The 15,222-nt window shown below is 32.5% G+C and overlaps 1 protein-coding gene across 1 annotated transcript; it reads right to left on the bottom strand.

The window, feature by feature from the left end:
- Positions 1-4,197: 4,197 nt before the first annotated feature.
- abtb1 (ankyrin repeat and BTB (POZ) domain containing 1) lies at positions 4,198-14,649 on the bottom strand. Its single transcript, XM_042761666.1, has 12 exons — positions 14,555-14,649; positions 13,638-13,700; positions 13,499-13,554; positions 11,571-11,715; positions 11,327-11,486; positions 10,425-10,470; positions 10,229-10,345; positions 9,032-9,144; positions 8,154-8,252; positions 7,799-7,966; positions 6,278-6,478; positions 4,198-5,529 (listed from the first exon to the last, which is right to left on the bottom strand). Exons 1-12 carry the CDS (start codon positions 14,608-14,610, stop codon positions 5,323-5,325), a joined length of 1,431 nt encoding a protein of 476 aa, XP_042617600.1. The 5' UTR covers positions 14,611-14,649; the 3' UTR covers positions 4,198-5,322.
- Positions 14,650-15,222: the final 573 nt, after the last annotated feature.

The raw sequence follows: 15,222 nt of genomic DNA, 5'->3' as shown, positions 1-15,222 counted from the left end.
AATATATCACTGCAAGGATTTAGTTAAAATACTTGTTGAATGGTCCGAATACACTGTGATTATACAGTGGAGATCAAAAAAGAACAACCTACAATTTCCTAAATTTCAAGGTCACTGCTTAGTCCTATTTGAAGTTATCCTAACAGGAGTAGAAGGGCAGTATTTTAAAGCATATTTCATAATTTAATTGCATTCTGAAGCACAGCATAAAAATCTTAAATGAGATATTTGAAAAATAACTTACAGACACCTCCAAGTTATTGGTGTTAATCTTGCACCTGGTGTTAATTTCATTAATTATATGACAAACCCTATTTAAGGCAGCATTCCTCTAATTTTTGTTAAAACTGCAAGATTGCGGGCTGCTCTGAGGTGACTGAAACCCTGTGACAGGAAGTTGTCCAGATGAAGGCTAAAGGGACGACCCTGTCTTTCAGAATATAATATTAACATATCAACCAACTGAACGGGAAGAATACACTGTGATTATATATTATACATCTCATGCTTTTATATTTTATAATGATATAAAATTAGTATATCAACCAACTTTAAATGACACGCAATGCCCTTTTTACTGTATTTAAAATACTTTAAAGTATCTATTGTAAACAGATATTAATAAATCCAACCTAAACCGACATGTTGTCTTTTTAAATATAAAATATCAGTTTACAAGTTTTACTGCTGCTTCAATATTTTTCTAATAAAATTACTTTTTTTTATGAACATTTGTAATTCAAATATCCAAAATGCCAATCTCCATTTGCATTGTAAATATGAATATTAGTTTGCAGAGTTTATTAAATTGATTTTTTTTTACTCATTTCATATATGTATATGATTTTTAACTCAACATTTTTGTCTTCATTCCTCTCCCATATGAGGCACTTTGAATGACCTGAGCATTAAGACAATGTTGAAGTCAACAAGAATTCTAATAGTTCCCAGCAAGAGTATGTGAGTGTTTAGTGTGTGGCGGTGAACGGGGTTGCCAGGTTTCCTCGCCGGTCTCTGGAGGCGCTGGTCACCTAGGAGGAGATTAAAGAGCCAGGCAATGGAACAGGTTGTTTTTTATCCGTGCCAAAATAATAGCAGTAAATCAGCTCAGCTCCAAAGTGCTGAGTCCAGCTGTATTCAGCTTGTGTAATGCTGACATGTGCATGTGATGAGATCTCTTTGCTTGCATTTAATTGAATTCTAAGCAGCGGTATGCAAAGAGCTCATTGTTTCTTGTTAATTATTGGTGTTGTCATTAGTTGTGCATTAGTTTCCCGGTGTCATGTGGCTGGATTTTCTTCAGGAGTTTTGATTAGAGATTGCTGTGCTGTATTTTTAGACATGTGAAGCAGGTGGACTGTGGGAAGAGTCATGTGCCGCCACAGTAAGCCTCTTTCGGCCTCACATGCGCTCTGTTTGTGTCACAGGACAGCTGGGGAATACTGAAAGATTTCATTCACATGCTGACACACACAAGCCACCGATTCGCCAAAATGTAAAATACTCACAAATTGCCACGAGATTGTGTTATACACATAGACTGACACATGCTGTGCTCGATTTAAACTGTTAGAACAATGCAGGAGAACTACGACACTCCAACCTCCCAACAATGCTTTGATCGCAGCAGGAAATACATTCATGGAAGTGATTCCTGACCAGAGGTACATGAATCCTGGAGGTTGCTTGGAAAGAATTAAATTTATTTGTGATTAAAGCTATAAAACAGAAAATTAGCAGATTAAAATAACTTTCTTCAAGTCCTTTTAAAGAAATTAAAGCCAAAAAATGTAAATGTGTGTCTGCATATGTGTTACTTTGGTCTGTTTTTCAGCAACATTATTTTATTAAATGACTTAATAATCATTTAATAAATGCTGATATGGAAACAACAACAACAACAACAACAAAAAGTTTAGTTTTGATTTATCAGCCTTATTTGAAAATAGAAGATTTTTGGAAATACGCTCTGGATTCTCAGTTCTCTACTCAAGGAAACCATACTTTTAAAAGCTGCAGGAGGACATACGAGACATTTTGAATATATATTTGTTTAATATTTGATTAGTATTTAGGCGTTAAGGATATTTGCCTATACTTGTCAGACTTTGAACTGCCATTTTCCTTTTATTCTGGCAGAAAATAAGGTTACAGTGGTAATTCTGTGTAAAAGGAATTCTCTGACCCCGCTATATGAATCTATGATGACCCCCAAAAATATTTGAATAAATAAATGTGTATTTAAAAATGTTCATATTATATAACATTATTATATTTTATACATAATATATTAATATAAATTAAAATGTACAATTATTTTTATATTAAAATGATTAATTTATACGTAATTATTGTCTAATAATATTATAAAAATATTCAACATCTGATGATGCCTGAGTAAAAGCATATTACCTTGTCTTCATCCTCTAAATGTGTTTTTGGAGGTTTATTATTCCTCTTGAACAAAAGGAGGCCTGAACTCAGCGAGTGCTGTGAAGTGGGAGTTGTTGTAGTGGTTCTGATCTGAGATCTGTGGGTGTAGGTCTGAACCGAGCGCTGAGATCATCGCTGATCTAGTTAGTATCTTCACGGCGTGCCAGTGACTCAGGGATCACACACACACACACACACACACAGACACACACACACACACACACACACACACACGGCTCTCAGGATAGATGTCAGAGAAACGCGATGCTGCTCTGACAGGCCTTCATCCCTCACTTGACTCGGTTGTCATGGTAATTCTGCCTCCTGTTGCCTGGAGAAACATGAAAACCCAGCAAACAAGTATTTTAAATAGTTTAAACACTTATGCTTCACATGTCGGCTATTCCCTTAAGTTTTAAACGCATTAAAACAAATACGTTAAAGATTTGTTTTTATCTCTATGGGCTGATTAAAAACACTGGAAATCCTGCCACACCCAATTACTGATATAAACTAACTTTTGGGACGTTCAGACATTTACAGTTGTTATGATGATTTATAACATAAATGTGAGACGAAACCTCATAAATGTGGAAAAGGTCCAAGTACTAATGTAGATTTGTCCTGCAGTGCCACTGTGAGGCTTTGGGTTTGACTGATACAGAGCGCCTCCTGCAGGACTACATGTGAATCAAAGATAGAGCAAACCACACTGAACATTTGCGCTGTCAATGAATAGAAATTGGAAATAAAGACATTTTGAGGATTTTGATTAAAAAACAAAAAAATTTGACACACAATGAGGAATTATAAAATACACTTTCTGGGTCGAAATGTTGTCAGGGAAAAAACCTACTATTTGTTAATTTGTTTTATTCGAAACATTTTTCAAATTATTTATTTATTTTTACTCAAAATATGCTGACAATACAATTTGTAATAATGCATTTGTATTAAATTAAAAACTATTGTATGTCCAAATGTAAACAAATGTTGCTGTCATTAAAGCAAAAAAATAAAAAATAAAATAGCCTACTAATATTCTAGGCAATTTGTTGTTACTTTTTCCCCAATATATTTTAACCTTTTCTCTCAACATATACTGATAATAACATTTCTAATAATGAATATGTATTAAAAACTATTGTTAGGTCAAAATGTAAACAAATTTGGCTTGAGTGTTGCTGTCAAGAAAAAATACAAAACAAATATACTTTTTGTATTTTTTTTTTGTTGCTTTTTTCATAAAAAAATGTCTCGAGTGTTGCTTTCATTTATATATATATATATAGCTTGTTTTGTCTTTTTACTTGACAAATGTTCAACTTTTCACTCAAAATATACTGCTAATAACATTTATAGAAATAAATACTAAATTGAAAGAAATATATATTTCTAGGTCCAAGGTTTTTTTTTTTTTTACAAATTTGTTGAGTGTTGCTGTCATTAAAGCAAAATAAAAAAATACACTAATACTAATACACTCTGAAATGTCTGTTATTTTTACTCAAAATATTCAGTTAATACAATTTGTAATAATATATATATATATTTTTATTAATAACTGTTTGTATGTATAAATGTTAACAAATTTGGCTTAAGTTGTTGCTGTCATTAAAGCAAAAAATAAATAAATGATATGCTCAGAAATGTCTAATTCTAGTAGACATTTATATTAAATTTCAAGTAATGCAGAACAGAATGGCTTTTCCAGTGTTCTCAGACTTCTTCAAATGTAAATCAATCAGACCCACAAGTAATATGTACATTAAATAATATTTATTTTTGCTCACTTACGTACATCCCATTCAGTCAGAGTATCCCACAATAAATCACAGGAAAGGAAACCAACGCATCAGATATTCTATGACTTAGACACTCATGAAAGTTCATACACACAGATTTTCTCCTGAGCACATAGTTCATAAACATAAACATACACATCAAGTGCTGCTGAGCAGATAAGTGCAGGATATGCTTTAAGACCAGCATAAAAAACAACAAATAAAAGGCTATGAAATAAAATCAGAGAACTGCAGGAAAAACAAAAGCAGAAGCAAAAATGTATAGGTGGAGAAAGATTAAGTACAGTCAGGTTTAGGAGCACATTTCCTGATTATATCGAGTAATTATATGCAAATATTGCAGGCGCATTAGCAGAAGTCTGCGGATACAAAGCTGGAAAACTTCTATATCAGTGCTGGAAGACACATCTGTGAGTGAACACACATTTAGAGGCATAAATAATCGTCCACTTGCTTGAACAAATGGTGAACTTTCACACAAAACCAAATCCTTTTGTAATTCATTCTTGGATCAAAAATGCATGACTGTATAATTATCAGTCCTATCATGAAAACACCTCAGATTTTAACTTCTCAAAAAGACTATTATTCAATGCACACCTTTTCTTACATGCATGTGAATAAATCATATATCATAAACATCCTATATTAATCACTGACTCGATTCATATTCAGGGATGTAACAGCTAAACCGTATTGTTTTGACTCTGTGTTCACAACACTACACAACTTATAAAGCTTGATGAATATTCTGCTACATCCGTCATGATGCATGTGGAAGGCTGAACAGTGTATCACGCTAACATCAGCTTGTTCTGATATGTAAGGCTCACTACCAGTGAAATAATCCAAATGTCAAGCTTTCGTCTCTCTTTGTTCATAAAGAACAACAGAAACAGCTTTAGTGAATCACAACAGGCACCTCTTGACTCTATATATGCATGTTTTTGGTTAGAATCGACCATATTAGTTTGTAACTGCTAATGTGGTGCTAGTTTGCTACAGATTAATTGTGCATGTAAAGCGCTTCATAAGCCTCTGACGGCTCTCTCTCTCTCCCCCGAGCTGGAGGCTCTTGTTGTTTTCAGCACTCCAGCCCGATGCTGGCCAGCAGGAGCTCCAGGGCGCTGAGTTTCTGGTTGGCCTCCTCGATGGCGCTGTACGTCTGAACGTTACTGGTGATATGGAAGCGGATCTCGTCTACCAGAGGGATGGAATCAGTTTCCTGTCTGGCCGCCACATTCCCAGCATCCTCTCTGATCATATCAGCAAACTCTGGCCTTTCCACCAGCTGAAACAAACAGGACTTCATTAATTCTTTAATTAATGTTTTTTGCAGGAAATAATTTCTATTCATATTAAAAACGATTTGAATACATTTAAACTAAATAAATATAAATGTATATTTATATAAAATAAAATATTTGTTTTTATATAAAGAAAACATATTTAATATATTTTTACATCTTTATATTATAAAAATATACATTTATCTGTATATAAAATTAAACATAATTCTTAAATAATTTATATGTAAAAATATTTTTACATTACTGCAAAAATATATATATACATACATTATATGTAAATTTATATTGATTTTATATTTAAAAATGTTTATAATATTACAAAATTATATTTATATTATAGAATTATATATTAATAATACATTTTATATTTTAATATTAAACAATGCATTTTTATATTTAAAAATAAATAATATTATAAAAATATAATAATATATTTATATAATTAAATGATTTTATATATTATAGAAATAAAATGTATATGTGTATTTTTACAAAAATATTAGCAAATATTTTATATTTACATTTATATGTATTAAAAATATTACTATTAAAATTTATATAAAATATTATTTTTATATTAGATAACTTTATTAAAAATAAAAATATTTGTATAATAATATTAAAATTAAAATGGATGAGTGGGACATTAATTATGAATGTAAATAAGATGAATTTTGATCATAAGCAGCATAGCCATGAATGAAACACAGCTGCTGTATTGTGACATACCCGCTCTATGATCTTGGCCATGTATTCAGTGCACTGGTCCTCCAGACGTGAGAGCCGGAACAGTTTGGCGGTCTTCCACATGTGCAGGACGTTCTCCTCACTGAGCAGCACAGCCAGAGTCCTGCCACACAGACGCTTGAGACCCGGCAGCAGGTACATGTCGGCCACACACAGCACCTCATACACATTCTCATGAGAGAGCTGGAGGACAACCACAGAGGCTTCATTAGCACATCTGACGACTCGCTGCACTTCTGAAGCTCTTGAACATGATAAAAACAACACTAAGTGTAAATAGCCCATCTTGTTGGCAGAGGCTGTTTACACTAGCTCCTCCCAGCAGTGTCTGCTTGGCACAAGACTCACGACACGCAGCTGACTCAGTGGTGTAGAGCGTAAACTACAGCGCAGGATCTTTCGACACCATCGACCCGAGTTCAAATCCACTCATTCTCCTCTCTTTGCCATCACATATCAGATCAGAAAGACATTTATTTTCAATGAAAAAGAAGGAAATATTTAAAAAATGGAAATAAAGTGTCTCGCAGGTATCCCTACATCCCTACATATACCTCTAAACCTACCTGATGAACATTTTATTATTAAAAAGTGTTTATGGGGTACATTTACATTTAGCAGCTTTTATCCAAAGCGACTTACAAATGAGGACAATAGAAGCAATCAAAATTTTATTGATTAGTGTTTATGGGGTACATTTAGATTTAGGAGATGTGTTTTTAGCTGATTCTTGAAGCTGGCTCAGGACTCAGAGTTGGGCAGGTCAGTCCACTTCTTTTAAAAGTCTGTGAAAGTGATTTTGTGACTCTTTGGGTAGGTGTAGGGATGGCTTTACTGTCCCAATACAAGGCAGCATACATTTAATCATTTCAAGAAATATGATATTTACACTCAATGTTATTACTGCGTAATGTTTTATACTGAGGTGGAAATATATGCCATTTTTGCACTAAGTATAAAAAGCATCTATTTTTTACTGCAAAGAAAATAATGCCATTTTTACATAGTGTAAATAGAATCTGTCATTATTGACACAGTGTAAAGAGCAAATCACCAATAAAATACTGCTGCTTTCACTTACAGTACATAGAATCCATTTCTATTTTAACTTCAAATAGCTACAGCATAAATATCAATAAAACTTGCCTTCGCTTTCATCGTTTAGTCATTTTAGTACTTTTTAGTTATTAAAATATAATGCTTTGCCAATTAATTTATTCATATTTTGACTGTTTTTATTTTTATATTTTCAATCTTTTTAATTTCAGTAATTTTGTAATGTGCTATTTTAATTTCTTAGTTTTTATATTTCTATTTAGATTTATTTTTATTTAATTTTTTAAGTATTTTTTATTTAATTTCAATTAAAAAAGTTTGTTTATGCTGGAACTACACAGTGTTTAGTTTACAGAAAATGAAAGTTTAGCAACTTTGACGTCGAACAATCCTCTTCTTGATGTGTAGAGCTTGTGTGTAGCATTTACTGCACATGTGTGTGTGTACCTGAGTGTTATCGCTGTAGATGTAGTAAAGGATTCTTGTAAACAGATCGTGAGACACATCATGAAGGGTGATGACAGGAATACTGGGATGAGCCTGCAGAGTTTCCCCCTCGCTGAAATGATCCTCCAACAGCGCCTTAAAATAATCACTACGAGCACAGAAAAACGCCTGCGCACATAAACACAGACACATTCATCTGCACAAATGTAATATTAGAGCACAACTGTCATTCTAATAATTGATTCTAAGTAATTAAAATATAGCCAAAGACACAGATATTAGATTGATGTCTGCATTTGGATTTGAAGACACCTACAGCACTCGGGGATTATGATGAGCAGTGTTAAACACTGACCTTATGACACAGGAAGTCATAGCCCTCCACCCGGAAGCAGATGTCAGGATAACTCGGAAAACTATCCGTTAGATCGAAAGGAAGCTGACCGTATCCAACCTAAAGATCAAACAGCAACAGTTTTAATCAGTACAGTAATATTGTGAAATATTATTACAATTTAAAATAACCGCTTTCTATTTGAATATGTTTTAAAATGTAATTAATTCCTGTGATGCAAAGCTGAATTTTCAGCATCATTTCAGCAGCGTCTTCAGTGTCACATGATCCTTCAGAAATTGTTGTAATATATAAGAAACATTTCTTGTCTTCACTGTCACATGATCCTTCAAAAAATCCATCTTTTTTTGTGGAGTCTTTTGTTTTCAAGGTTCTCTGATGAATAGAAAGTTGAAAAGAGCAGCATTTATTTGAAATGGAAATCTTTGTGACATTCTAAATATCTTTACCATCTCTTTTGATCAATTTAATGCATTTAATTGCAGAATAAAAATATGAAAATCTTACTCTGCCCAAATGTTTGAACACCGTGTATGGAGAATTTTGCAAGCTTTTAAAAACAATGTCCAAAGACATAAGAAATCTCATTTCCATTGGATGTAAAAATCATGAGAAAATCTTACTAAAAAACATCTTCATGACAGAATTTATAGGTCCTCAAGGCAGATTTGCTCCCAGAGGAAGCATCACGTGAAAAGCCTCCAGGAACTGAATTTATTTTTTATATTACTAATTTAACCACCAGTTGCTTGGCAACCGCACATCCCATAATTATAAAAAATGCAATCAGCCACAGACCCTTCATGTATGAATTTTCCTCCTAGAGATAAAAGGTTATCTGTGTTCAGTGTGAGGACTGAGCGTGTGCATCCTCTCACCCGCAGCTCCGCAGGAAGTGCACTGTCAGCCAGCAGAGCCATCCCATCCTGCAGCTGAAAGTCATGAGGATCCAGAGTCAACACCTTCACACACGTCCCGGGCTTATTAGACACTGACAGAGAGAGAGAGAGGTGAGAAGATGTGTTATAATGAATCTGTTTGTTCAGAAGGTTCACTGCAGGGAAACTGATTCACCGACTCATCTCTAAACTGTTCACCCAAAATACTGAAATTAAGTTTTTTTTGTAGAAAAATAAAATAAAATACAAAACTAATACTGCTGAGGATTTTCTGTATTGATTTTTTTTTAATTACTGCTATCATCACACTTTTTTATTCATTTGAAATAAGATTCAATATATTAACATTACTTAATGGATGAGGTTTCATGACGTGATATTAAACAATATTTTATGCAAATACTGATCTAATTTCTACAAAAAATAGATCATACAAGTTGCATAGCAATATAATCAGAAAAAAATTACTTCCCATGAATAAATAAATACATCCATAAATACTGTCCAAAAGTGTATTATTACTAATTATTATTACTATTACTATTATTATTAATGTTCAAAGTAAATTATTACTTTTATTCATCAAAGATGTATTTATTTAATTAAATTGATCAAAAGTGAAGGTTTTGATATTTATTTTATAAAAAGTTTCTGTTTAGAATTTTTTGTTTTATTTTGTTTTTTTTTTTCATCAAAGAATAGTAAGATTTTGAAAAAAAAAGTATCAAGGTTTGCACAAATATCACTGTGTTCAACACTGATGATAATCAGAAATGTTTCTTGAGCAGCAGATCATCATATTAGAATGATTTCTGAAGATCATGTGACACTGAAGACTGGAGTAATGATGCTGAAAATACAGCTGCTCATCACAGAAATAAATTACACTTTAACAGAGATTCACATAGAAAACAGTTATTTTAAATTGAAATAACAATTCACAATATTATTGTTTTTACTGTATTTTGATCAAATAAATGCAGTCCTGGGGAGCAGAAGAGACCTCTTTCAAAAATCGTAAAAAAACCTTTTAAACAGTTTAAAGCAGTTCTCTACTATTTGTTAATACCTTGCAGCAAAGCTAACTTCTTTTCAAAATGACAGCTTGACTGTACATTATTATGAGTTTCTAATCAGCTTCACGACACTACTGTATGAACTAGACCGGCTCCTCACCAAACTCATAAACCTGTTTGCACTTCACTTCCAGCTCCTCAATCAGCTCGCTGATCTTGCACTGTTTCGCCAAACGCTTGCAGTCCTCCACGTAATTCACATCTATATCCAAACGGCCTGGAAATAGACAGCACACAGGGTGAAGAATAATGCTGCATGGCACCAGATAAACGCCTGCTCTCGGTCTGATGCTCACCCGTGTAGAAATACTGCATGATTGCACCAAACGCAGCAGGATTGACCTGAAAAGGGAAATTATAATTGACACGTTAGGATCATGAGAGTCTGAAGCATGCTGGAGTAAAAGGTTATAAGAAAAAAACACAACCCTGGGGAGAAGATGATTAAAGCAGCTCAAGAAGACGTGAACAGTAGCATTAACACTTTCTGAAGAAAACTTCTTGTGTTTATTTGCCTCTTTATGATGAATCACTTTGGATAAAAGCGTCTGCAGCATGAATAAATGTAACATATGATTTCATGTTTAATTCTAAATGATAAACAGGTGGCATAACTTACTATTCAGGAAAAAGTGACACTTCTATGAAAGTATGCACTGCAAATAATACGCCTCCTGGACTACTCTGACATAATATCATTTGTATGGAAGCCTGTTTACACCACAGAATAAAAAATAAAAAATACAAAAGGCAATTGAGACTTTTCTGAGTTTATATCTCATATAGTGCCGTTGATTGATTAAAATTCTTATTAATCACGAGTTATATTAAAAATGAACTAATTAATCAAACTTTTTCTGCATTAATTGAAAAAATAATTGCATGCGTTAGCGCATTAATTCTGCCAACATCTCATTTGAGATATAAATTCAGAATTCTAAGTCTGAACTGTGAGACGTAAACTCACATTCGTGCTCATGAAAAAAAAATTTAAATTAAGTTGAGTCACAATTACTGTGTTATTTTTCATTTCGTGGTGGAAACTAAAAAATGTAACTGCGGAATGTAAACTAGAATATATCTCACAAGTGTGTGTTTATATTTCACAAGTCTGAGGACACAGGCTTCTCTTCATTTGGGACGCTCTGGTGATTTCTGTGTAGTGAAGAACGAGAAAGTGAAGTGAAACAGCGCCTACCAGCGGATGTTTGAGGTTGATCGCACTCTTCCCCTTCCACTTGGTCTCCAGCATGTGGGCGAAGTATTCTGATCGTGCACTCAAGATACAGCGGTGGGCCTTGAACATCTCACCGTGCACCATAAACGTCACATCGCTGTAGCTTCCCTGCTCCAAAAGCCTACAAGAAGGAGAAGAACCAATCAGTGAGTTTGTGAAAGTGACACAGAGTTTGTGTGTGTGTGTGTGTGTGTGTGGTGCTCACGTCTGCAGGAACTGGTCGTAATAGTCTCTCTGCATGGCCTTGGCTGTGATGCGCTTGTACTCTTTGAGCAGGCGGCGGATGGGGTCGCTCAGCGCTCCGTACAGACAGCGCTCGCCGTCAAACGTGTTCGCCTCACACTTTGCTCCTGAAACAGAAAAAATACAAATCATTGAGGATACAAAATCTATTTTATTTCTAGTGAGTTATATATGACGGATATACTATAAGCTAAAATAAAATTACTATAGCTTGAAAGGTTTTAAACAATCAAACATCTTTTCAATCTGTTGAAATAAAATTAAACTAATTTTACATTATATATATATAATTTTTTGACCAAAAATGTGATATTTAACTCTGTATTACAAAAAAAAAAAAAAAAAAAAAAATTGTGACAAGAAGAGCACATGTAGTTCGCCTTTATTTTTTTTTTTTTTTTTTGGTGGGTATTGTTTGTTTTGTGTTGTAAAAGAGTTTTTTATCAAAAAAAAAAAATATATATTTTAATGTGATATTTTGTGGTATTTTGTTTACATTTATTTTATGAGCTTTGTTATTAAATATTTATTACTTAAAAAACAAAACAAAAAAAAAAACAGTTTTTTAATTGTTTAGACATGCTAAACCTTAGTACCTCGGTTACAAAAATCACATACCGCATTTAAAAAAAAATAAAAATAAAAATCTCATATAAAATTTAGTTTCACCACCTGAAAGTTTTCTAAAGTATGCTCACCTGCTTTCACTGATTATTTGTTGAAATAAAAAAATATTTAAAAAATTATTTTAAAATGTGTGTGTGTGTATTTTATAAATATAAATATATATATATATATATATATATATATATATATATATATATATAATGTATATTTTTGTTTAGTTTGTTATATTTATATAGTACAGACCAAAAGTTTGGAAACATTACAACAAGCCTGCATTTATTTGATCAAAAATACAGAAAAAACAGTAATATTGTGAAATATTATTACAACTTAAAATAATAGTTTTCTATTTTAATATACTTTTAAAAAAAATAATTTATTCCTGTGATGCAAAGCTGAATTTTCAGCATCATTACTCCAGCCTTCAGTGTCACATGTAACATCCAGTCTATCACATGATCATTTAGAAATCATTCTAATATTCTGTTTTATTATGAGTGTTGGAAACAGTTCTGCTGTCTAATATATTTGATGAATAAAAGGTTAAAAAGAACTGCATTTATTCAAAAAAAAATAAAAATTCTAATAATATATATTCTAATAATATATTTTCTTTACTATCACTTTTTATCAATTTAACACATCCTTGCTGAATAAAAGTATTAATTTTATTAAAAAAAAGAAAGAAAAAAAATGACTGACCCCAAATTACTGACCAGTAGTGTATATTGTTATTACAAAATATTTATATTTTAAAACATAGCTTTTTATTTTTATTTTTTTTACTTTTTATTCATCAAAGTATCCTAAAAAAGTATCACATGTTCTGAAAAAATATTAAGCAGCAGAACTGTTTCCAACTTTGATAATGAATCATCATATTAGAATGATTTCTAAAGGATCATGTGATAATGATCCTAAAAATTCAGCTTTGCATCACAGAAATAAATGATCATTTAAAGTATATTCAAATAGAAAACTATTATTTTAAATTGTAATAATATATCACAATATTACATTTTTTTCTGTATTTTTGATCAAATAAATGCAGGCTTGATGAGCAGAAGAAACTTCTTTCAAAAACATTAAAAATAGTAATGTTTCCAAACTTTTGGTCTGTACTGTATGTATATATATATATAATTTATTTTTTATTTATTTAAGGGTTTCAGGGTTTATTTTGTAACCTAATCGTGAAAATCTGACGATACAGTACAGATTATAACTCTCTGGTTAATTATGAATTATCTTTATGGCGTTTACCGTTGGCAAGCAGGTACTGCACCAGGTCTTCATGTCCACAGAGACATGCATAATACCTGAAGATAAAGATGGAGAGATATCAGGGGCTTCATCATAACGGACGCAGCAGACAATAAAGGAAATAACGGAGCAGTCTTACAGAGGTGTGCTGTCCCACTTATCTCTGATGTTTAGTTCTACATCCCTCTGTTCAACCAGGTATCTGGAGAAGATGGGAAAAATGCCAAAAGATAAAGCAGATATTAGATATATTACAACCACAAAAAATAATAAAACATCATTCAGAACCGAACATAGAGCATCACACAAAACTGAGTACAGTACAGACTGAGTACAGTAATTCCAGTATGTGGGTCCATACAGTGACAACATCTTAACAGTCACACTTACTGTATATGCATTTCCTTCTAATTCTGAGACTGCATAGGGTGTCTCAATATTTCAGAACATAATTCTACACTGCAGTGCAACGCCACCTTGACTGCTGAATGTACATACAGCATCTATATAATAAACATGCCATGCACAATTGCTTAGACATGCACACACACATTAGGTTATATAGTCTATGCACAGTTCCTTAGATTTGCACATGCAGTCTCTAAACACTATATAAAGCTTGCATATTGTGTTACATATGCATATACTAACAACACTAGTCATGCACATTTGTGTATGAATATACATAGGCCATGCAAATTAGTTAATATATACATATGATTAAAGATTAAATTGAAAATGCATATATGAACAATTGTGAATAAAGGGTTTTTTATTTTCTATTTAATTAAGAAGTCATGTATATGTGTTTAGTTATGACTAAACAGTATCTACTGACATATAGGGCATGTACACTTGCTTGAATATAAATCAGAGTCTAGAGATTACGTAGGCTTTGTAAATTAATTTCCATATGCATATTCGGTATCTCGTGTTGCCTATATCTGCTCTGTGTATAAGCATATACGATATCTTAACAAATAGACCATGCATATTTTTTTTTCACATGCAAAACTTCAAACCAAAACAACAACCAGAAGCCATCAGCTGTCTGACCTCACTCTGGCAATGTCGCCCTTTCTGCAGCTTGAAAACAGATCAACAGCGTCCATCTGCGCGGCGGTAAAGCTTCTCTGAAATGCATTGTGAAGGCGTGTTTTATAGAAGGGATGGTCTGCAGTGGAGGGGAAAGGGAAGGTTCTGTTCTGAACTAACGCGGAGCCTGTTTCCAGGTGAAGTTTGCGATGTCTCCTGTTTCTTCTCGCACTGTGAAAGTGTTTGGCAAACGTAAACAGGAAGCAGGTTTGTGTACGTACAGCTGAGCTTTGCGTGCGTCTCAACAGCGCCCTCTGAAGGATGGTGTTGTAATAAACAAATAATAGCGTCCTCTTGTGAACTACTATAATAGAATTATTACTTTTATTTATTTATTTATTTATTTATTTATTTATCCAACATTAATTCGATTTTAATTAATTTTAATGTTTTTATATTCTATGCTACACCAAGTTATAAAATTAAACTGAATATGGGCATCTGATTTATCATTAATGCAGACATTTTGAGAATTGTATTTATAATTTGCAGTTATTTTATAATTAATATACTGTTATAGTTTTTGTTAATATTTTGAATTAGACTATTTTTAGTTAAATTTTATTTTTATGTTTTTAATTTTAGTTTTAGTAATTTTGCTTCATTTTTGCCCTTTTCTTAAGTTTTTA

This window comes from Cyprinus carpio, chromosome A8, assembly GCF_018340385.1.
Source record: "Cyprinus carpio isolate SPL01 chromosome A8, ASM1834038v1, whole genome shotgun sequence".
Lineage (NCBI taxonomy): Eukaryota > Metazoa > Chordata > Actinopteri > Cypriniformes > Cyprinidae > Cyprinus > Cyprinus carpio.
The sequence above is the reverse complement of the archived record's forward strand: the minus strand, read 5'-3'. Positions and strand labels throughout refer to the sequence as shown.

What these genes read in the sequence shown, in the direction of transcription:
- abtb1 (XM_042761666.1), bottom strand. Translation starts at nt 14,610, where the DNA reads ATGGACGCTGTTGATCTGTTTTCAAGCTGCAGAAAGGGCGACATTGCC. An exon ending in AAGTGGGACAGCACACCTCT is followed by an intron (nt 13,555 to 13,637) that starts GTAAGACTGCTC and finishes CTTTATCTTCAG; the next exon opens with GTATTATGCATGTCTCTGTG. An exon ending in TACGACCAGTTCCTGCAGAC is followed by an intron (nt 11,487 to 11,570) that starts GTGAGCACCACA and finishes TCCTTCTTGTAG; the next exon opens with GCTTTTGGAGCAGGGAAGCT.